This window comes from Xiphophorus hellerii, chromosome 9 (assembly GCF_003331165.1).
Source record: "Xiphophorus hellerii strain 12219 chromosome 9, Xiphophorus_hellerii-4.1, whole genome shotgun sequence".
Lineage (NCBI taxonomy): Eukaryota > Metazoa > Chordata > Actinopteri > Cyprinodontiformes > Poeciliidae > Xiphophorus > Xiphophorus hellerii.
In genome coordinates this window covers 16875613-16898192 of record NC_045680.1, presented here as the reverse complement: position 1 = coordinate 16898192, position 22580 = coordinate 16875613, and the positions used below count along the sequence as shown (strand labels likewise).

The 22580-nt window shown below is 37.4% G+C and overlaps 1 protein-coding gene across 2 annotated transcripts; it reads right to left on the bottom strand.

Annotated features, from left to right (window-relative positions):
- ghrhrl (growth hormone releasing hormone receptor, like) lies at positions 1–22482 on the bottom strand. 2 transcript variants are annotated; one of them, XM_032571929.1, is made up of 14 exons: positions 22226–22482; positions 12612–12717; positions 12055–12162; positions 9360–9451; positions 8548–8651; positions 7050–7182; positions 6813–6966; positions 6217–6277; positions 5869–5938; positions 5141–5232; positions 4616–4681; positions 4259–4385; positions 3319–3360; positions 1–1532 (listed from the first exon to the last, which is right to left on the bottom strand). In XM_032571929.1, the coding sequence occupies exons 1-14, from the start codon at positions 22277–22279 to the stop codon at positions 1431–1433; spliced, it is 1311 nt and encodes a 436-aa protein (XP_032427820.1). In that variant the 5' UTR covers positions 22280–22482; the 3' UTR covers positions 1–1430. The 2 variants fall into 2 exon arrangements, with proteins under 2 accessions (XP_032427820.1, XP_032427821.1); XM_032571930.1 differs by lacking the exon at positions 4616–4681 and having other exon boundaries at positions 22226–22478.
- Positions 22483–22580: the final 98 nt, after the last annotated feature.

Here is a 22580-nt window from a genome sequence, read left to right as displayed (position 1 = left end):
TGATTTTAAAAAGCTCATTTATTATGTTTCTTCATGTGACGCCAACAAAACAATTCCAAATACTGTTTCACACTAATTTTCTGGATGAGAACGTTAAGAAATCCGCTTCTGTAATAAAAGTCACTTGTAGCTTAAATCACAGTTAGTAACAGTGAGACATTAATTTTCAGTGTTTCAACATTCCCAGCTGCCAGCTGAAATTTATCGTCTTTTCTAAAAGAGGCTACTGAGGACAAAAGTCTATGCTTGAACTCACAGGAAATACCACAGAGTGATGACAAGACAAGGCAGCAACATCAAAATCCATTATGGAGACTTAATAACAACTGGCACAAACTATGACAGATTTTACATTCAGTTTAAGGCAAAACAATGCTCTTACATGACACTGATCTTCACTGTGACACAAAGATCACAAAAAGTGCAGACCTGTAGAGTCAATATCTGGCCTTTATGTAGGCAAATTTTGTACAAGTGCTTTGATTGAAAAAAACAAAACAATGTCAGGCTTATTTATTGTATCATATCATTAAAATACACTTTTATAGATTTTTACAACAACAAACACAATGCTGAATGTGAGTTAGTAGTAGAAACTGAGTTTAATACAAATAAATAAATAAATAAATAAAAGAGGGTAAGAAAGCATAACTACACCTCAAAGTAAAAACCAAATAGAGATGGTTTTTATACAAACGCAAATGAAAAATGAACAAAAACTTAAATCGATGGCGTTTCCGGTATGAATAGCACCCTGGGAAAATCCAATCCAGCTGAAGAAAGCAGAAGAAGTCTTGAGGTAACTTGTGCCTCACTCTTTGTGGGCTCAGTGTGATTCACAGCAAGCAAGGAGCATAAGAGTAAAAACAATATAAAATGTTCATATATAGGTATATTTTTAATGCACATGCAATGCTCTCTCACCAAAATCAAAAGCTGACACTGATTTGAACAGGCCAGAGTCAACATCATGTTTACATTAAAATGTAAATTAGGAAACATTGTTTTCTTGATTAAAATAAACCCAATTTTAACATTTTATTTTCTAAATGACGGCTCTATAATTGTTAGGCCGATCTTTGAGCTTGCTGAAATTATTATGAGTCATTAATTTAATGAGCGATGCCTCTAAGGCAGAATGCTGCTCTTTTCATGGGATTAGTGTGCGGTTAGGGAGATGTATGCAAGAACTATCCGGCACTGTTGTGTGAGCATGTGTTGAAATCTTAGTTGATTTCAGATTCTCTCTGTTTTGGCTGAAGAACAGAGAGAATCTGGCAGTCAGTACAACAGTCTGTCATGCGGTTCGGACAAAGAGCTCGCTGAGGAATCAAAAACAATCACTGTGCGTGCACTACAGCTTATTAGACAGATACAATATGCACAGAAACAGTCCTGTTTGAACATTCGGCTGTCACACCAGAGAGGTATCAGAAGGGAGTGTCCATCTGGCTCCCCTTTGCCGCAGGTGACACCACACCGTAGCTCCTCTCTTGCCACCTCAGCCACTGCATGTGGACCTCTTTCTGCACCTACAACACAAGATTAAGTGCATGGGAGAACATATGTAAGACTGAAGGAAAAGACAAGAAGACACCTCTCTGTCATAAAAAAACTAATTATATATGAGCACCAAGGAAACATTGTTTAACATTTTATAATATCAAGCCCACTTAGTTTCTGTAGATACGTATGGTATAAACCATTGATGAGCTGCCATTATAACTCTTTGAGTAAGGGATAGTAAAATGTCAAAGCAAAAAAATTTCAGTGGTAATAGCCAATAATGGAATGAGTAGAACAAAGTTATGGATCTACTAATTGAGCCTTTAAAGGGCAACTGTCCCCACATTTTGGAGAAGTACACGTGAAATCTTGATACAAAACAAATTGCAATCCATCGTTCTCTTGGCATTTGAAGCCTCATATTTAAATAGAAAAAAAAATATGAATAGCAAAAACTGCATTGCCAATTTATGCAATTGGAAAAATGTTTTCTTGACAAAAACTACCAAATGGAGAATTTGTCAATTGAATGTATGATTGCACTCATTCATTTTGAGAAATTTACAGAGATGGTGATCCACTCTTACTTTTCTCACATAAGCCTTCCTTTGTGTTCTGTTTCTGTTTCCTCCTAGCACAGTCTATGTATGTGTTTTGTTTTTCCAGTTTGGGAGTGTCAAACTCCAGTTCTTGAGGTCTGATGTCCTGCAATCCTTGGAAGAGTCTCAGACACAAGACGCACCTGAATCCTCCTCTGCGGAGTCTTGATAATTAAGGCCTGGTATGACAGAGACTAGATTAGGTTTATTCGCAAAGATTTTTTGTTTAGTCTTTGAGTCCACACAGATCCGGTATCCAGAAATTATCATTTTTGAAAACAGATTTCAAACATCAAACAGATTTCAAAATAGCCATTTTATGTAATTTCGCACTGCTGCTGCTTTTTCAGCTCTAATCCTCTTTCGTACCAAACTACTACCTCAAAGACAATATTTCTGCAAACTTTTACTATTTCACTCAATAAATCAATGCACCAATCTTCACTTTAGAATACACACCTATGAGCTTTGTGACTTTGCTATGCATGTTTTCTTTTTGTGTGGCCATTTTGTTATGCACTGATGCCCTCATTTGGGGCCCCTTATGAAATTATTGTTCTGCACCTATTTCTGGTACTCTTTGCTGCTTGGTTTTGCTTTTTTCTTCCACTGTATGTTTTTGTTTTCTTTAACATATGTATTATTAGATTCTGGGCATGAAAATAATTTAACTATCATGACCTACAAGTCTACATACTAGAAAATGGGAACTGTAGTAAAAATAAAACAATGTTTGATCTTTAAAAATACACTAACAAAAAAGAAAATTTATTTAAGCAAAACTTAAGTTTAAGCCCCAGTATTTCTTTATCTGCAAGACAATGTCTAAAATAAGAGAAACAATCCATGTCAAAATTCAGTCTGAACTATTATCTGCAAGGCCCTTTTGGAAAATGAACTAAACATTAAGTTTGTGCACAAGGACAGATAAAGACAGACAGACAGACAGGTTATACTTAGGGATTGATGGGAGATCAGCCTTGCATTAATCATGATAATTACTGAAACCACATTGGGGCCTTCACTTATGCAACAAGGCGGAAAGAAGTGGCAAATTGTTTTGGTACTTTAAGTGCTGGCAGTATTTCCCCCCTGCACCTCTCAGAGGTCTTCAATATTGTTGAACACATTCCTTATGCGTCAGAGATCTATAAATCAGGGAGTTGTTCTGAATGTGTTACGGCTAATACTTGAGTGTGTGGTTTATACTGACCTCTTGATTGAGAAAGCAATAGAGGACAGCAACAAGAAGTCCCTGTGAAAGAGACGATTTGTATTATTAAATGTCACATTCACTGGATTTCGGGTGTCTTGTGCGACAGCCGAACCAGTCTTCGTTCACTTTAACATTACAGATCGACTGCAAGTCGACATTCAGTTTAAAGCAGTGATGGAGGACTTGTATGCTTAAGGTTCATGAGAGTGCAGATGTGTGCAAAAGTTTTAAATCACCTTCAAGTTCTGTTTAGTTTGCTTCCAAGCAGTCAAAGTGTTTTCTCATCCGAATCTGAACATACTCAAAAGTATTTAAAAGTAATTTTCTGTGTTGGCCTTGTGCCTGACCATGACATCATATTGTGCAACAAGTGACAAAGTTAACAAAGTATCTACAGCTGATTTCTGACCTGGGCCTCTTCAAGTCAAGACTCCAGAAATGTATATTTAACATAGCTTTTAATACTCAGTAGTGTGAATTTTTGTAACTTTTTTCATACTTTATTATATTTTGAGCTGTTTTTTTTTCTCTATTTCTTGTGTTTTATATATTTTATTAGATTTTTTTGCAATTATTACTGTATACAGTAAACTAATACAGTATTATTACTATATTAGGTTACTGTAAAGGGCTATACAAATAAATTTATGATCTATGTGTTGTCTGAGAAATTGATCATTAATCTGCAATCAATAGAAATATTGCACAAAGTATCGTTTGAAAATATACAGCTACAAATTAAATAGATGTCTGATTTGAAATTTTTCACAGTTGGGGTTTATATAATATACCAAAACATTTGAAGCTGGAAGGAGAAATAAACTAATATACAGCATGAACGTAAAATGGCTTGCGTACAAGTACAAAACAGAAGCAAGTTGGGTTAGGTCTTTTCTCCTAAACTAATCAGGTTTGTGTGATAAGTTCACATTTGCACCTGAAAAGATCCCAGGCAGAGCTCGATATAGAAGCGTAGGTTGTTTAAGTAGTCAGGCAGAAAGCTGGAGAACATGTAATGGGTTCCAAACAGAGGGATGAGGAGGAGGGTGGACTTGGCCAGGCGCCTGTTGCACAGAGGGAAATAAAATCCAGATACCAGAGGTGAAACATCCTGTCGGAGATAGAGCCTTTCACACCTGAATGCTGCTGATGCAAGCGGGTAAAAAGGAAGATCAGACATCAGTTGGGAGGATTACTCTGTATGTGTGTGTTTGTATTTATATCTCGTGTGCATTTTTATTACAGGTATAGATGCACCATAGCTGATAATTAAATCAAGCATCTTCTAACTTACCTTAATATGTTTTTTATGAGGTCCAGCATACTTGATGTGCCGGGCGCACTCAGTCTATTAGTGAGCCTATTTCAATTAGAAATTCTGATAAGGCTCTTGGTAAGAGGAAAGGTAGACGTGGCCAGACTGAGTAGATTGATGTTCAGCATGTAGGTCAAATGAATTATTCAGGACACACTACGAGTGTATCAACAGCTTTTGCGCAAACTGCATCTTTCAACATCCGAGAGCTAAAAAGTATTCAAAGAAGTGTCAATCATCACTCTGAGAAAGTGCAGGAGTTTACCACAAATAAGTCACAGAGCCAAGACTCTGAAAAATCTACACTTTGTCTGAGGGGGGAAAAAAAAATTAATCTAAATTTAATAAAAGAAGTCCTCAGACGTCAAGGTTGCAAACAAGCACTCTGTTTTCTTTGAAAATATTTCCAGCAGACTTCAGTGGTCTTTGGATTAAGGATTTACATACAATCAGCATTTGAGAGCTGAGAAAGTGCATCACTGCTCAAACTTTACGGAGTATTACCTGTATTGAGAGGAATTATTGAACTGGATCAGCCGAGGATTTAGCTTCTGTATGAGGATTCTGATGATGTTCACGAAAAGCATAAAATTGACCTGTTGATTAAAAAAAAAAAACAAATCGACGTCTGTTCTCACAGGCTTGAAATGGTAAAAAATGTTCAGACCAACATTACTAAATGTCAAGGCAAAGTGACGATCATCAGACTGTAAAATTGACTTAGACTGGTGTTGGTAGAGAATTTTATACTCCGCTCCAACAGCACAAACTCTTTTTTTTACAAGTTCCTTCCTCTGAAATGTCTCTAAAATAAAGGTTAAAAAAGTCATTTTACGATCAGTAATGGTTTTTGCATGATTGAAGTCCTGATATACTCTTTCTTCTCCACCCCTTCACACTCCCTATAATACTGAAAAAAAATCAAACACACACTCCACTCCACTAATGAAGCCCATTCTGAAAAAAAACCCCCAAAAAACAAAAATAAAAACACATAACTTTTTACTGTGTAAATCATTGCAGGTTGGTAGGTAGAAAGAGTATGTAGTGTTTAAATGTATAAATAACTGACTGGACTTAAAAATAAGCAACAGAAAACTCTCTTGGATGGCTCATACTAGTGTATGGCCAGGTAGTGAGCCATATTTGCTCATATCAAAAACCATAACTGCACACAGTCTGTATGATTCTATATGAATAAAAGCCAAGGGTTTTTCAATGGGAGCTTTTACCGCTATAGAGACAACAATTGGTCCCTGAATGATCCACCAGTAAGGAGAGTCCTTGGTGTTGTCCCAACATCTGTAGATGAAGATATTTTAAAGACATTTGGAGTTGTTTCATGTAAACTGAACAAAAGCAACAAAAGCACAGTTAAACCAAGCACAAATAATAAAGTACATCTAAGAGCGAAAAATAATTTATCACCTAAATTAAACTTACACCTCACACGTAAACTAATTTTCTAACTTAATGAGGCTATTTACCGTACTGTGATTCATTATTCTTAATTGCTTACACTAAATGACATAGTTGAACAATGTAAGTGAATTTCAAAAGTCATGAGGTTTTATACAAACTCTGTGTCCTCAAAGTAAACCCTGGATCCAATCCATAGAAGTATAAAGACAACAGGCACACCTGTAGAGAGGCAGGAAACCAAAATTAATGTCAATGAGATCTAATCAAGACACACTGAGAAGGCAAAATCATAATTACACTGTTAGGGTATGAAACTGAATTTTCTTTTATATCGTCTCTGAGCTGTGCTGCAATTACTAAGAGCAGATTAGGCTTTAGGAGGCTTTATGCATTAATTTTTTCCTATAAACTCATAATGACTGTTTGGTATCACTTATGCTGAAAATATTTCTTGCACATCTACACAGAATCTACTCACAAAACTACAATCTGCTCGGGTCAGAGACCTCAAAGAGAAGTCACAGATGACAGGTTGGCAAATACAATAGCAGCTTAAAAGTTGTGACAGTCATTTAACTTCACTACTGGCTCCTAGTAATTGCTAAACAAGTGGCTTCATTAAATTGCTAAAATAAAACTGTTTACTTGGCTCCATAGAATACAAACATGTTTAAGTCATAAACTTGACATCTGTTGCCTGTCGCTTACAGAGACAAACACATTTCAGCATTTTTTGCTATATTGAGCTTCTCACCCCATCCCAGAATACTGAGGCCCCAAAGGCAGCGGCGGCTGTGGTAGAAAGATGAGAGCAGCAGGGAATTGAGGTAGAGCGCCTCTACCAGGAGCCAAAAGAAATTAGTCATCATACAGTAGTGGCAGAAAACCACAGAAGCCTTGCAGGCAAACTGGACAGAAAAGAAGAACAGAGAGTGAATAATTAGACGGCGAATTCAATCCCAAACTCTCCTGATGGGAGTGTTAATCTTACCGTGGACAAGGTGCAGTGGTTGGTGTCATAACTTGGAAACAAATTTGCATCCTTTATGAACACGGCCACAGATTTCAGGATAAAAGAGAGGAAGAGCTGGATGTGAATGAAGTTCCTGGCACATCTCAGCCTCCTGTTGGAAAGCAGGAGGCAGCACATTACATTACAAATGTAATGTGCTGAAGGCTATACTGCACAACAATTACAAAAAATAAAATTTCTTTAAAATCTTTCCGCCGAACTGATAATGTTTCCCTCTTCCAGGACATTTTATTTATTTATTTCAAACAGACAATAAAAGGTAAGAATAAAATAAATAGATAAATAAATAGTCACACCAACTGACATGCAATTTTACACAATTAAGAATTTTAAGATTTATATTTTTTTTGGTTCCTATTAATTTAATTTACATATTTAATTGAGCATTTTTTTCACATATTTACTTGAAATTAATTTTTTTTCTGTCTTTCAAGAATAGATTATTGTGAAATCAGTCTAAGAAACATGTTTGAAGGCTAATCGATAGATCATTAGGGTCAGAGTTTTGTGTGCACTACCACCAACAAAAAACGTTAAATAAAAGAGCTGATTAGCAGCATGATTTTATCAGATTTGTGTATGAAAATACTTAAATAAATCTCCCACAAGCAGAATTCATGTTTTCAATAACAGGAAAGTGAACATTTATTAAATAAGAGCATTGTGGTGTGTTAACTCCCACAAGAGTTAAAGAGTTTAGTTTTCCATGCCCAGAGAGGAAGGTTGGTATTAAACCAAAGAAGTCTCTTCAGGTAAATGTTACGTCCTCCCGTTTTTGTGATGAGGACACCTACACAAATCAGCTTTAGTTCTGTTTGAAATGCAAACAGGTATCTTACTACCACTATCTCGATTCAATAGTCTTTCAGGTATTCACAAAGTTGCTTTACAACTCCAGTCTAAATTTCTGATATGCTTTTAAAAAAGCACTATGAAAAATGAAAGCTATCTGAACAGTTGTAAAAGGACATACAGCTCTGGAAAAAATTAAGAGACCACTTAAAATGATCAGTTTCTCTGATTTTACTTTTCATAGGTATATGTTTGAGGAAAATGAACATTGTTCTTTTACTCTATGAACTATTGACAACATGTCTCCGATAATCCAAACAAAAATTTAGTATTTATTTGTAGAAAATGAGAAATGGTCAAAATGACAAAAAAGATGCAGTGCTTTCAGACCTTAAATAATGCAAAGAAAACAAGTTCATACTCATTTAGAAACAACAATACTAATGTTTTAATTCAGGAAGAGTTCAGAAATCAATATTTAGTAGAGTAACCATGAGGTTTTCAGTGGGGTTCAGTGCAGTGGTCCCTTAATTTTTTTTTCCAGAGCTGTACAGTGTTTATAAACAGAGTTGTGAACAGTATTTCTAGAGTCCGTGTGGCTCATTGATCAAGATTTACTATGTGACGTATAACCCAGAACAGTCTTGTACTATCACGTTCAGACCTGAACATCAGCAGAATGAAGACAGCCACAGCCAGCACCCCCAGAGAGATGCTGTAGCCGATGGTGTAGATCAGCTTCACAGTGGCAAAGTACGACTGCTCCGTCTAAAAGCGGAGCAAGAAAGACGGATTTGTGTGAAAGGACATTATATTGAAATATCAAAGCTGTCGGACTTCAAAATAAATAAGTAAAGAGTAATGTCCCTAAATTAGACTAAATTACTGGTAAAGTTGAGACTTAACTGTACTGAAAAGATGGATGCAAAACAAATGCAGGGGAGATCCTATCAATGCAGCTTTTAGAACATTTACTAGGCTTTTCACATCAAAACAAAAGGTGCACCATCTCATTGCTGGTGTCTTCCAAAAGCAACATTGTGATTAAGTACCATTCTCTTCTTTTCACGGAAATTAGATAATTTCAGCTATTTCCTGCTGAGTGACTTATGACTCTGTCCAGCAAACATATTTTTGGTCTTACAGCAAAATAGGTCTGATTTTCTCTTCCAAGAAGCCTGTTCACCATTACGTCAAAATGCTTTAAATTAAAATGAGAAAAATGCAGCTCCTGACATATGGAGCATCCCTCTTTTCACTGCCTGTTTGGTGTGTTGATTCTGCCACAGATTTGCCCTTCGCTTTGTCCTTGTGCTTTTTATGTGCTTCCTCCCCTTTTTCAGACAGCTCTCAGTTTGCTCCTGCTTTTTTCTCCAGCTGTTTCCAATATTCTCGTTGACCTCTGCGCTCCTAATCTTTGGAGTCCCGTGTTTCTCTGTTTGACCAGTTAAGCTGTCGTGTTTCAAAGACCCTTACCTCAGGAATGTCATCATCCACAGTGCAGGCAATGTGGTACGCTGGAAAAGCTTTTGACCAGCCGTGGCTCGTGCAGTTTCGGCTCACCGACCCTACAGATGGAGATTAGGTGATCAAGAAGTCAACTATATTGACTTAGAATGCTATCCTCTTCTGGAGCATATTTGAGCCTCTCTCTCTTTTTTAAGAAAAAAGTATCAGTCTATCACAGACTCCTTATACCTCTAAACAGTCATATTTCTTACGTAGAATCACTTAATTGTGACGTGAAAACAAAATGATGAATGATTTTCAGATTTTAAAATAACCTAAAACGAGTGGAGAAAAAATAAAACAAACATTTACAAGTTGGTGCGAAAGATTTGAGAAATTTTGCAGTATTTTTGTGAGAACTGGAGAATTTAGCTCACTTATCTTTGATAGCCCTCAAGAAATCCAGTGCAACCAATCGCCTATAAAAGTAAAGTTTATAAAAGTAACTGTGCTTAGTTTAATCTCGGTATACATCTTGCTGTTCTGTGATGGCTTCAGAAGTAAACGTTTTAGCCCACTTTACTTAATAAACAGCATCATGTAGACCAAGGAAAACATCAGATAGAATGGAGATTAAGCTGTGAGAAAACAAGATAGGCAACAAAACGATATTCCAAGATTTGAACAGTATCTGAGAATGGAAAGAGCAAATCTACCAAAATTAGACCGTGCTCCTAAACTGGCAGACTACACATAGAAAATTGATAGCAAAAGCAGCCAAGAATTGTTGACAGAAGATCCACGAATCTGGATTTCTCCTAGGATAAACAATTTGTTTGTTGAGAGAAAGCTATAAAATGTCCTGTTTAAAGTTTGCTGTATGCCCTGTAGGGGACTCAGCAAATGTGTAAAAGGTTAGCCTGATCAGATGAGATTCAAAGCAAACCTTTCAGCCCACATGCAAAACACCACATTTGGAGGAAAGCTAACACTCTACTTCACCCTGAACACAACCACAGTGTAGAATGGTGGCTGCAATTTCATACTGTGAGGATGCTTTTCTTCAGCCATGACATTAAAGCTGGACAGAGTTTATGTCAAAATATGTGAAGCTACACATGAGGTAATCTAAGGAGAAAACTCATTTGAAGCTGCAAGCGACAGCGTCACTGAACATACAGTCAGAGGTAAGTGACATAATTTAGATCACATAAAATGCATGTTCTCTCTGTGAACATGTGGCCTTTGTGATTCATTTCATACCATCTGAAGCAGACTGCTTGTAGATTGTATCTAACAATATTTAGGCTGGTTATTAGGTACAACAATTAGTTAATCGCACTGATTTTCCTATTTCTAGCTGGAATGTGGTTAAATTAGGTTTGATGTTATTTCTAGATCAACTGCTGACTTCAGAGGTCAGTAGAATGCAATATAAGTTGGCACCTTTGTTCATTTTCTGGGCGGGTTCTGAAATTTCAATTCAATTAGGATCTGATTTGAAACAAAGAAAAATTCATGTACTTGAACTATACATCTTTTTGGCTGATTGGGTTTTTTAAGCCTATTAAAGTGAGATTAACAACCCAATCTGACTGAGCTTCAGCTATTTTGCAAAGAAGAATGGTCAAAAATTTCTCCACATATTTAAATAGTAAATAGTAGATTCATTGCAGCTTTAATTGCAGCAAAAAAATGTTTCTAGCATTGGCACAGGCACTGAACACACTCACATCCCATATCGATAAGATTTTTATTTGTAAAAAAAAAAAAGTTTAAAACCATATTTAATTTTTCTTTTACATCACAATGTTGCACTAGCTTACCTTGATCTGTCACACAGAATCCCAATTAAGAACACTTAGGTTTCTGGTTGTGAATATTTTTGCCACCAAGCGTTTTCTGTTATGTGATTTCATAGCGAGATTTTGTTGGTAATGGATTTACTGTTGTTTTCTAGTCACTGTCCTTGTTTCACTTCCGATTTATGTTCCCTCAATTGCTTTTTTACTGCTCCACAGACATTGTCCGTATTTCTAATTATCAAACCCTCTCAAGGACTTCCTGAGTTGGATCTATAAGGCTCTTACCTGAGATGCAGTTCTTGTTTTTTTCTACTTCAATGTATGACTTTGACACATTCTATCATTGTTGGATGTCAGCTTTAAATTGACTTTTGAGAATACATCTTCTGTGAACGCAGATGTTTTCCTTTGTTCTTATGAAAGTTTAGGTTGTTTTATTTCCATTTCACACAGTCTTCCTCAGGACTGTAAATAATTGTAAAAAATCACAGTCATGCAGTCAACATATTAGTTACATGTTTAAAATGTGTCTTAACTTAAATCAAGCTCAAATGATCACATTTTAAGACAGCTCAGATTACTAAAATTACCTCCACTTAATGCATTACAGAACAAACCTTTTTTGTTTGTCCTTGGAAATTAAGTCCAAAACATATATACCTGAAACATAAAAGAAAAAAAAACTACGGTATTTGCAACACTAACTCTTTATTTTGCAACAACCAAGTTTTATATGCAGTCATTATTAGATTTACACAGCTATTAATAGAGATAAAGTTTAATTACCACCCATGACAAGCTGATGAGACTGCTTCACAATACACCCTTAAATAACTAAAAACTTTATAGTTTTTAAGTGTGTTACATTTTGACTTAATCACTTAATGTGTTTTATTTTAACCAGTTAAGTCACCTACCTGTGTTGTTTCTGAACAGAGAAAAGACTGCAGGACAACCTCTTTGCACAGTTTCACCGGTGACAGCCTGAGGCCAGCAGACAACTTCATCCCATAATGGCCTGCAACCTTTAAAAGGAGATTTCAGGACAGGGAGTTAAAAATATGTTGCTATTTCAGTCGAGATAGACCTTATGTGATTATGTAGTCATGGGGGGAAAAAAATGTATGCAAATGGTGTGAACAATTATTCCAAACAGCGTTGTTTAAACCGTCTCTAAAATTACAATTAAAAAACAGAAACCAGTCAGTAGACCTTTCCTTTATTTATCTTTAGTCTTTATGAGACCACGCCTAATGTTTCATTCTACAGATGCATCTCAGTGATAGAACACTGTCTGTTTTCGTTCCAGACCATAAGCAATCTTCCCAGACAGCTCATGGCTCTCTGTGAGAGCATTTCCTGCAATTTAATGTGAACAGTGACCACCTGCTGTATATTTCATATCACACGCAGCCACTTTTCGATTCATGAGTTGCTTCTACAGGCTGCTTGTTTTAAAAAGTGAAAAACACACCTTCCGTGCTTCTGTTTTCCTGCTCGGCGATGTACTGCAGGCAGAGTCGCTCCTCTTTCTCCAGCTGAAAGTAGAATTCACACTCCGGGTGCAGAAGCGACAAAGCCTAGAGGCAGAGAAGCAAGGGAGGATATTCAACATATGCAGAGCTACGGAGATGTGGAGAAATAATTATCAAAGCTCATGTTTTTCTAACATATTTGGTATCAATGCTGACAGACTCAAGTAACATGATCAACCTTTCATGATTGATCGCAAGTGTGTTTTTATGAAATGTAATTCCAAAAACGCTATTTCTGGTGAGGAAAAAATTAAGACACCCCCCCACATTTATTTCCACTGTATATTAAAAACCGCCTGTGATCAGGTGAATGATATGGAAATATCGGTGAAGAGATTTGTCCTGCTAAAATCTCAGAAGTTTAGCTTGGTGAACCTCTCACTGGAGAAGTGAGAGTAATCCTCTTGGTGAGATCCTAAAAGCTGAAGTCATTAGAAAAAAGAGAGTAGAGGTTCATAAGGATTTCAATAGATCTCAAAAAGATTTCAAAACAGTCAGTCTCTGTCTCTGGTCCTAGAGTCTACACAAGAGGACATTCAGCGATGTGGCAGTTTAAGACACAGATAGAAACCAGGACTTTTAGAATATCATTCGTTGGACCGATGAGTCTGGAATTATTTATTTTCTGCCACAAGAACACATGGCATGTTTGGTTTTAATCAAATATGGGATTCAGGCAACAAACCCTCATACAAACTGTGAAGCACGGAGGCAGAAGTGTGACGGTTTGGGGATGTTTTGCTGCAGCAGAACCCGACCAGCTCATCATCATGGAATTCATCATGCCTATCATGAGGGGGGGGGAAAAAAGAGAAAAAGATGCGAGAGGATCTATAAAAAGTAAAAATTACAAAAGAATTGGACCCTGCAACATGAGAGTGAGCCAAAACGTACCAGTAAATCCACTATGGATGGGTTGAGAATGAAGAAAAGGATGGATCGCTGTCAGAAAGCGTGCAGGAAGAACTGCTCTGAAGTTATGAGCCAAAGGGATAAGGCTAGCTTTGTGGCGTCATGGTGTCCTAACAATGTCCTCAGATAGAAAACAATTTTTTGTTTGGTTCTAATGAGTGTTTCTTGTTGCTTAAGTGCAATTATATCACTTTCTTTTCCATTGATGAATAAAAAATAAGCTTAGACATCAATAGGTGAATATTTTCTATATCTAAGCAGGTGGCATTACTTTGCCCCCTGCAGCGACCCAAAAGCCTTCCATGTGTTTAAAAATAAATAAAAAAAAGTCTATGAAAGGGCAGTGACTCATTTTGGTCTCCGTCTGAAACACTACCCTTTTGGTAAAACTCACCTATTTCCGTCAGTGACATTAAGCACAATAATCTTTCACCATAGCGCCCAGAAGGGGGGAATTAGAGTGATTTATTTAAAGAGGTTGTCCTTAAGGACACAGATAATAATCTTTGCTTCCAGCAACACAGTGAAAAATCCTTCTAATGTTGCTCAGAGGTCCTTCAGATTGTGTACATTTTCAAATGACAAATAGTAATTTAAAAAAAAAAAACAATAACTAAATTTGCATTCGACTGCTCTGTCAATTAGAAGAGGTTAATAACACTTCAGAGGAAGGATACCTCTGTAAAGAGACACTGAACAGAATGATAATATGCAAACATGGGTATTATGGGCACAGAAAGCCTAAAATTCAAAGTAAAACAAGATTTAATGTTCTATATAGGGAGATGTAGGATTTTGACCTTGAAAGGACATCCAGTGCAGAAGTTAAAAATTGATATTTTTAGTAATGGTCAATGTGCTGTCTGCCCTTGTTAGCACAGACTGTATATAAAACATTTATGGATCTAGTCAACGTGTTGAGATGTGAAGAGAATGGCGTGAACAATTTGGCTCCTGCTCCAATATTACTTTGACCCCAAATTAAAAATGCATTATCTCTCTTTTGAAATATTAAGTTAATGAGATTGGAAGAAAGAGTCTGAGGTCTTCGTAGAAGGTACATTTTGTAAACGTTCCCAGAAAGATTTATCCGGAAATAACACCATACAACACAGTGTTAAAGTACTGCCCCCCTTAAAGATTTACACAGCTTTTGTTTTTCGTCAAATTCTAAATGTTAGATCATAAAAAAATAGAGGCAAAAATAACCTAAAAAGGAAAGTCGTGCAAACTAAGATGCCTGCTGATGAGTGTAATGGTGCTGGAGCTGCTCAACCACAATGGGTAAAATCAGAACTAGTCCGACATTTCTTTTTTTTTTTTTTTACTATTCATGCTGCCAGTGAACTTAAGTGGTCTCAATCTAAAGGTCAGAGCAGAGAGCCGGGTCTTGTTTTGTTCACTACGACAGGATATTGCAACATTGGGGCGACTGATGAAAATTCTCCACAGAGTGGTGGGGTCTTCCTCTTACGTTTTTATTTTTCCCTTCCCTTCAGAGACATCATAAAGCATAAAATGAAGTCGGCAGGACTGACGGCAGTATATGTTTATATGTGTTTGTGGTTATCTGGTGTTATGGGGACCTAAATCTGTTCGGATGGTTCTATTAGCTGGGCGTCCTTTTCTAAACAGAAATAAAAGCAGATATTTCTAAGCATAAATTTTAACTCCGAGCTGTTAGTGTTTAGTCAATAGCAATAAAGATTAAATGTGAGGAATAAATCAGACCTCTAAAGGAATGAGTTTTCGTGTACAGCAGATTCAGAGTAGTTCAAATAGCCGTGACAGCATCAGCATGTAATTAGGAAAATCATGACATGATGATCATGTGCCTGTCTGTTGTCAAAATGGCTTTATGAGGAGGGAACATTTTGCATTTTGTCGTTTCCACGTTGTGTAATTTTGAGGCTGCCGATTCGGGGCCTCTCCCCCCGCCTTTAGTTTGAAAGAGATTTGCATCCAGTGAACGGTAGCGGGGTAAGGCAGGACACCAGACAGAGCACCAGTGGAGCCAGCTCCGTTTCTGATAAGCATGTTGATTTGACGGCGTCCTTGTTTCGGGTCATTTCCATCTTAGTTAAAAAGCCCTGAAGGGAGAACAAGATGCGTCTGCGTGGCGTGTTTCTGACAAACTCTTGACGAAACAATGCATCAGATGCCACATTGCTGGGGGACGTCAAAGAGATTATTCCCTAGTCATCATCTTTCTGAGCGCTGCTGTCCCATAGGGTGACCTGATGGGTGCTGTGACTATTTTTAAAGAGAAAGATCAGAGTTGCTCTGTATGGGGAATGATAATATTGGCACCTGCACAAAGTTATTTAATTGCATCATATGTTAAGAAACGTCAAGGCTTTTGAACTGAAAGAGGCGTGACAATGTAAAAAAAAAACAAAATGTTGAAATTTGAACTTATTACAGAAATCTTGCACCACACTTGACTGACTGACGTAATGAAATGTCACGAGTTAAAAACACAGCATGATGGTCCATAAATATATCATTATTAATGAAGTGATATGTAAAAATCAAATGCTACTGATCCCAGATTAATCACAACCTCACCTGACATGAGGTTTAAGTGGTTACAGGCGTCAAACTTCTATTGTTTTCTGTCACTTTAGGACCACAAACCTGAGCATTTTATTCTGATCTTATGTGAAGGACCAATACAAAGTAGCATGTTCAGTAGCAGGGAAGTGGATAGAGATCGATGCAGCATGTTGAGTATTTGCTTTCAGCCCTACTCGCGCACCTTTTTGTTGAATCACCTTTTGCCACAATTACTGCTGAAGGGGTATTGGGGTATTTTTCTATTAACTTTGCATAGCTAGAGAGCAAGAATCTTATTTTTCAAATGCTTCAAGCTCAGTCATACTTGATAGAACACATCGGTAAAGATTCACTTTCAAGTCAGTGTCTTAATTGGATTTAGGTATGGACTTTGGGCCATTTATACACACTAATACACTAATTCAGTAAATTGGAATATACAGTATGTCCTGATGACTCATTTCTCAGATTGACAGCACCTTTTGAAAATAACAACCCACAAGCAGGTTTTAAACATGCTTGTCTTTGAGACAGAATGAAGGGGATTGAGTGCAAATGCTTTATCCATATTTCTATTTGTAGCAAAATCTTTACAACTATGCCAATTTGTTTTGGTTGAATAAAATCCCAGCGAAACACATTGAAGTTGCGATGTGGCAAAATGTGAACATAAGATCCTGACAAATAACTTTTCATGTCAATATCGCTCTCATAGACACATCCACACGTGCACCAAAAATGTCCTGATTAGAGACAAACCAGGGCCTGCATTTGTGCAAGATTACCGACACCTTTTCATGTCAAAACCAGCGACAGGAACTAACACCTTTTAGAAAGCTTGTTGGGACTGCACAAACCCCTGCTGGCAGACAAATGTTTTCCTCATTCCCTCAAATTGGAAACAAACATGCAACCATCTCCCCACCAGCATCGCGCCTGCCCTCGCCACTGATGAATGAAAATGTTGGAAACCTTGCCAACTCTCTTTCTTCCTAATGTCGCACTAACAATATAATGAGAGATGTGGTTGTGCAATTTACCCCATTGTTTCTGCTCTTCCAGTTCAAAGGCAGGCAGAGGATAACTAAAGTTTATTCTGCCTCCTGCAGAGACTGCGTAAACCAATTCAGAGACATGCTGTATAATGTGTGGAATTCACTATTTCTGGTTTTGTAAATATGGTTCTTCCATTTTTTTTAAACGGAGCGTCAGAGCATTCAACATGTATAATTTCTATCAGTGTCGGATTATGATGACATTTACAAACTCACTTCAGCTCCGACTCTTCACCCCATGGATTGTTTGTCACTCTTCAGGCTGATTTGTCATCGGTGATGGCTCCGACAGTCATCGCTGCGAGCTGCTTGCTAAGGCAGAAAATAAGTCATCTTCTCTATAGTCACTTGGTTTAATTTATTTAAAAGAACCATCAGCTGTTTTTTTTGTAAAGTCTTTGCATTTCAAAATATTTTCAAAAGAGTTCATTCTTTTTAAAGAACTTGTTAAATACTGTCTCAATCAATGCTCACGTGCAGTAGCAATCCATAGTTATCGTTTATCCAAATAAAGTTGCAATGGGGACAAAAAAAAAAATGACACTTCATTTGCATAAATTGTATTTACTGAAAAAATGAGAAGGATGAGAAATGTAATATTCTGTTGCTAAAATTAGCTAGTTAGTTATGCAAATATGAAGGTCAGACCTGGTGCTTCCTGTTTTGTTACATAAAACTTTTAACTTTACCTTGTTCCAACACCGTCTAACAAAATGTATGGACAGCTTCGCTGATGGAAATAATCATCATATGTTTTTATTTCATGATCCTTGTACAAGCAGTTGTTTAAGTGATGCCTCAATAAATACTGAAGCTGATGTGTGATGAGATTATAGCTACAGTACAATAAATACTTACATAAATATGTCCATATCACAGCCAGAGCAACAATTATAATGTGTAAAATGTGGAAGAACTGTTACACTAGACGTGGCCCAAATGTAGCTGTGAGAAAGTAAAAATTTTAATACGTTTTCACTTGAAGAGTTAAACAATTGAGACTTCTGTGACTATTTTGTGGATTATTTAGGTAAAACATAAAATAACATAAAACTAAATTTAAAATAAGTAATACACGGACATTAATTTTAATATTTTGAAAATCAGACAGTTATTTAACATCTATCAAAACCCTTTAAACCACCAAATATGATTCACATTGTCCATCTGATGGTTTATAAACGATGGCTCATATCTGCATATCTGATCTGGGATATGTAAAAACAGATTTTTTTTGAAAAAGGTGTTTTTTTTACACACAATTGATGAAACTCGTAACCCGCAGATTATAAATTTAGGCCCGTGTTTCCACAGTGATCGAGTTGCATTCAAATAGATTTTCCAGAAACCTCTGGAGTTCAGCTCAGTATGACTGACTGTGCTGCTATTTTCTCCCTTCGGTCACAAAAATAACCTCAAAACAGAAGACTCAACAAAAAACAAACGTGTGACGGTTCAGAACACAACACATTAAAAAAACATAAACACAGCAAAATGCCCCATGTTGAAAACATATTTAACTAAAAGGCAGTTTTCCATCTTTGGGTTGCTTAGTGGAATGCACTCAAGTTTCTGATTTATTCTGGGGTTCTTCAGGCCACTGTTGTGTGTTTTTTTTAACATATCTTTGATGTATTTTATCTGATTTCAGTTTGTTTTGCACCTTAGGGCCACTTCATTCACTCTCACCGTCATAAATATCTGCAATCAAAATGCAATCCAGACTACTTGGAAGTAAGGAAGCAGACAGATGGATACCCCTCGGGTCAGATAAGTGTTGTTTTCACACGAGGGAACACTGTGACGACATCTTGTGCAACGATGGATCCGAGGATATGAGACCAATGCTCAATATTGGGGGGTTGAGGAATAAAGTGAGTCAAGACTGGATCGCTACAAAGCTCCAAGGGCACGAGTTGTTCTCCCCTTTTTCAGCAGAGTGATGTGATGAAGGGAGACACTGTGCTGCAATTTGAAGGACAGAAACAGAGGTTGGAAGAAGGAGAGATTAGAGGGTCTATGTAACGTAAATCTGTATAATGTGAGCACTGAAACTAAATGCAAGGCCAAAGACCCCTTTACTCTGCCAGGTCAGTGATAAAAAATATATATATTCCTAGTGAGGTGAAACCCATTATCCACTATAACTACCTAAAAAGCACCGGGCCGACTTTGCAGACGCTACCTTCTGTTTCCAACAGCGAATCAGGTGCACTACTACGCTCTGGCACACAAAAATATAAAAACATGTCCTTTCAATCAGAGAGAGTGAACAAACAAGGTCAGCCTCTGAAGTTCAGATTATGAGCACACAGAGGAATATTTTGACCTACGATGCAAATAAGTGTATTAACTTTGCTGCCAGGAGTTAGATAAGCTCAAAACAGAGTCTCAGAGGAGAACTCATCTAAATCATTATTTTTGTAACCTACTGTACTTAAAAGTTATTCCACATCGTCTGTCAAAAGTTCATCCGTAACGGTTTTTTGTCTGAGTCACTAACAAAAAAAAAAAACAGGATCTTGTTTGTCATCTATAGTTATGTATTCTCCTTGCGGAATGACTCGGACTAAGCTGATAAGAAGATGGATGTCCTAAAGTTTTTCCGCACCTCCTGCAGATGAAAACAGATAATCACTTTTCTTTTCCTCCCAGGCACTGGCCAAAGTGCAACATTTTAATCGCATTTGAACAACTAGTGTATGAAAGAGAGCGCTGGTTTTGCTTTTGTATATTTTCACTTCACCTTCTTTGGAAACAAGCGTTTCTGGTCACTGCAATCCTCCGAGCGGTAAAGGAGAACGGAGAGGCGCGCGGTGATGAGTGTGCGCTCCGCTCCCATTATCTCTGTGCCAAGCAGATCATCACACCAACCAGTTTTCCTGCTTTTCACATTTCTATTCAGCCAGGAAATTAGCGAGGTGGCGCTGGAATAATAGCGCCCAGAAAGCTGTTGTGCGTGCATGTGAATGTGACACGATAAACTGTCTGTGTGAGACACGTGGCCAAGTTTGCTTCCTGCATGCTGTGCTTTCTGCACAGCTGAACGGATAGGGCAAGCTGACAGACAAATTGATTCAGCAAGTACAGCCATTGGTTTGTTTTTATTGCAAAATAATTCTTTAGAAACTTGTAGCAAATAAGTGAGGAGATTATAACGGGTTGTTTATTTGCACCGAGAGCAATGCAGATTTAACACAAAAAAAAGAGATTAAATATGTTTTTTTTCCTGATTCATGAATTTATGTAAGAGCTGTGGTCTGAAAATCTCAGTGTGTGAAAAATTACCGCGAGTCTGAACAAGATGACTTTTTCTAATGAATAAATGTTCCTGTGAAAGGAAAGAAGTTTAATTTTGCAGGGGCCCTCAAAAAAAGGTTAAATGAATACTTCACATTTTGTTATAATCTTACAAAATGGCATTAAACCAATATTTGTTTAAATGCATTCAACTCTTACGAAAGCAAATTATTTGCAGCTGAACTGAAACTAAGCTTTGTTTGATTCGTTTAGCAAAATACTACCATAAAAATATGGCTACTTTGCAGAGGAAAACTTAGGCCATCCTATACCCCAATAGCAAGTCTCGCCTCCTTCAGTTGAGATAACTTCAATTCCTGTAGTCAGCAGTCAGATATCTGAGGGGTTTCCTGCCACAGCAGCCTCTCCTTGAAACAAATTCAGGACTTTATTAGGACCATGTCATATCATCAGTTGCAAGATCCTGCTGTAGGTCCCATGCATTAGGAATGCCCTACCCGAACACTCAGCTCAGTAGAGTTTATTCATTGAGCAATCAGTTCAAAACAAATGTCATCTTAAATCATTTTGCAACACAAACCGGTTTGGTTGAAGTCTATGTAAAACCAAATTCAGTCCAAATCCCTTTCAGACCAAATCGATTAACACTAGCCAGGCTGAGCAAGCACGAGGCAACAGTGGAGAGGAAGAACTCACTTTAGAAGTAGAAACCTGCTCAGTATGAGCAGTCATCTGGTCATGCTGTGTGTGAAAGGAACAATGTAGCTCCAGCAACAGAGAGGACACCGACATTGAACCAATTTTTTGGTTCAAAAGAAGAAAAAAAAAGAAAACAATGGGATCAAAGGTTTGGACCAACACGTGTTTTAAATGTGCAATCAGGTTCTGCAGAGCCTTGATACTGAGCAATTCTTTACATCAGGCATGAACCAGATGTAGCATCTGGTGGACAACAACTCTGAAGGTCACGGATTTCAAAACTCACGTACACATCCCATCTGGCTTGAAACCCAAGTACACTTCCACCCAAACACACACATGAAAAAAAAGGCAAAAATCTCCTCAAACGGATTTCTCGTATATGGCAATCAGCTTAAAAAAAGATAACTCCCTAGAAGATTTCCAACCAGAGTGAGACTTTTATGGTTCACTTGAAACATGTGGTGATGAAACATGAACCGATATTTTGTGCATGTCTGCATCTTATTTAATTTACCATAAAACATAAGTCACATGCTCAGAGAAACAACCTGATATCCCATTAAAAGATTTCTGTTACTAAGAAGGCATTTCTTCAAGTCACCTTCAAGTTTTAACCCCAAAATAGGATTTTGCACTGACTTCATTACATGTCTGAAACTTTTCATTTATAAGTCCCAATTTATATCGTGTATGAAAAAGAAGTAAAGACCATATAATACAAATGAAATAAGTATGACAAGTGTTGATTTAATGCGCATAATTGAGCTTGCTTGAATTATGTTTTAAGTTTACAATCATCTTTGAAATGACTGCTCACTGATTTATATGTGTCACAACATGCGCGCAATAAATTATTCCAAGAACTGCATGAGACAAAGAGCTGCCTCCATTGAAACGCTAGCGCGCGCAGGAGGGTCCACGTGTGTCTCAATTGAGACAATAAAACGCAGAAGACAGCATAGTTTATCCCATATGGAAGAAATTTCCCGCCTGGAAGGCAACGTGAAGTTTTCATCAGTACTTTTTCTTTTTGTGTTAATATATGCAATAAGATTCAAATGACTCACCACTCGAGCAAGACACAGAGAAAGAAAAATCCCTCTGGTATGCGGACGGAACATGTTGCCTGCTCCTCCTGTAACAGTCCAAACGCAGCGCGTTCCTGAGACTCACTCCAGCTGGATGGGATGCTGAGCTGAGCCGCGCCGCGCTGCGCTCTCTCCAGGTGACAGTTCACTCATTTCCACAATAAAAGCCTTAGGCACAAAGTGCGGGATGTAATGAAGATGAAGAAATCCTTTCACATCCCAACACCTACAAACTGCACGCAGCCCCACTCGAAGGATTTGCAAACGGTATTAAATTAAGTATATAGACACCAGAATCCGCAATGAATGCTTTTATTTTGAAGTCAGACACCCT

Excerpts from the sequence above, each read along its gene's own strand:
- ghrhrl (XM_032571929.1), bottom strand. The coding sequence starts at position 22,279 with ATGTTCCGTCCGCATACCAGAGGGATTTTTCTTTCTCTGTGTCTTGCT. Across the intron at positions 7,183-8,547 it reads TTCATTCTGCTGATGTTCAG|GAGGCTGAGATGTGCCAGGA; the intron begins GTCTGAACGTGA and ends GCTTTCCAACAG. Across the intron at positions 6,967-7,049 it reads ACCACTGCACCTTGTCCACG|TTTGCCTGCAAGGCTTCTGT; the intron begins GTAAGATTAACA and ends TTTTCTGTCCAG.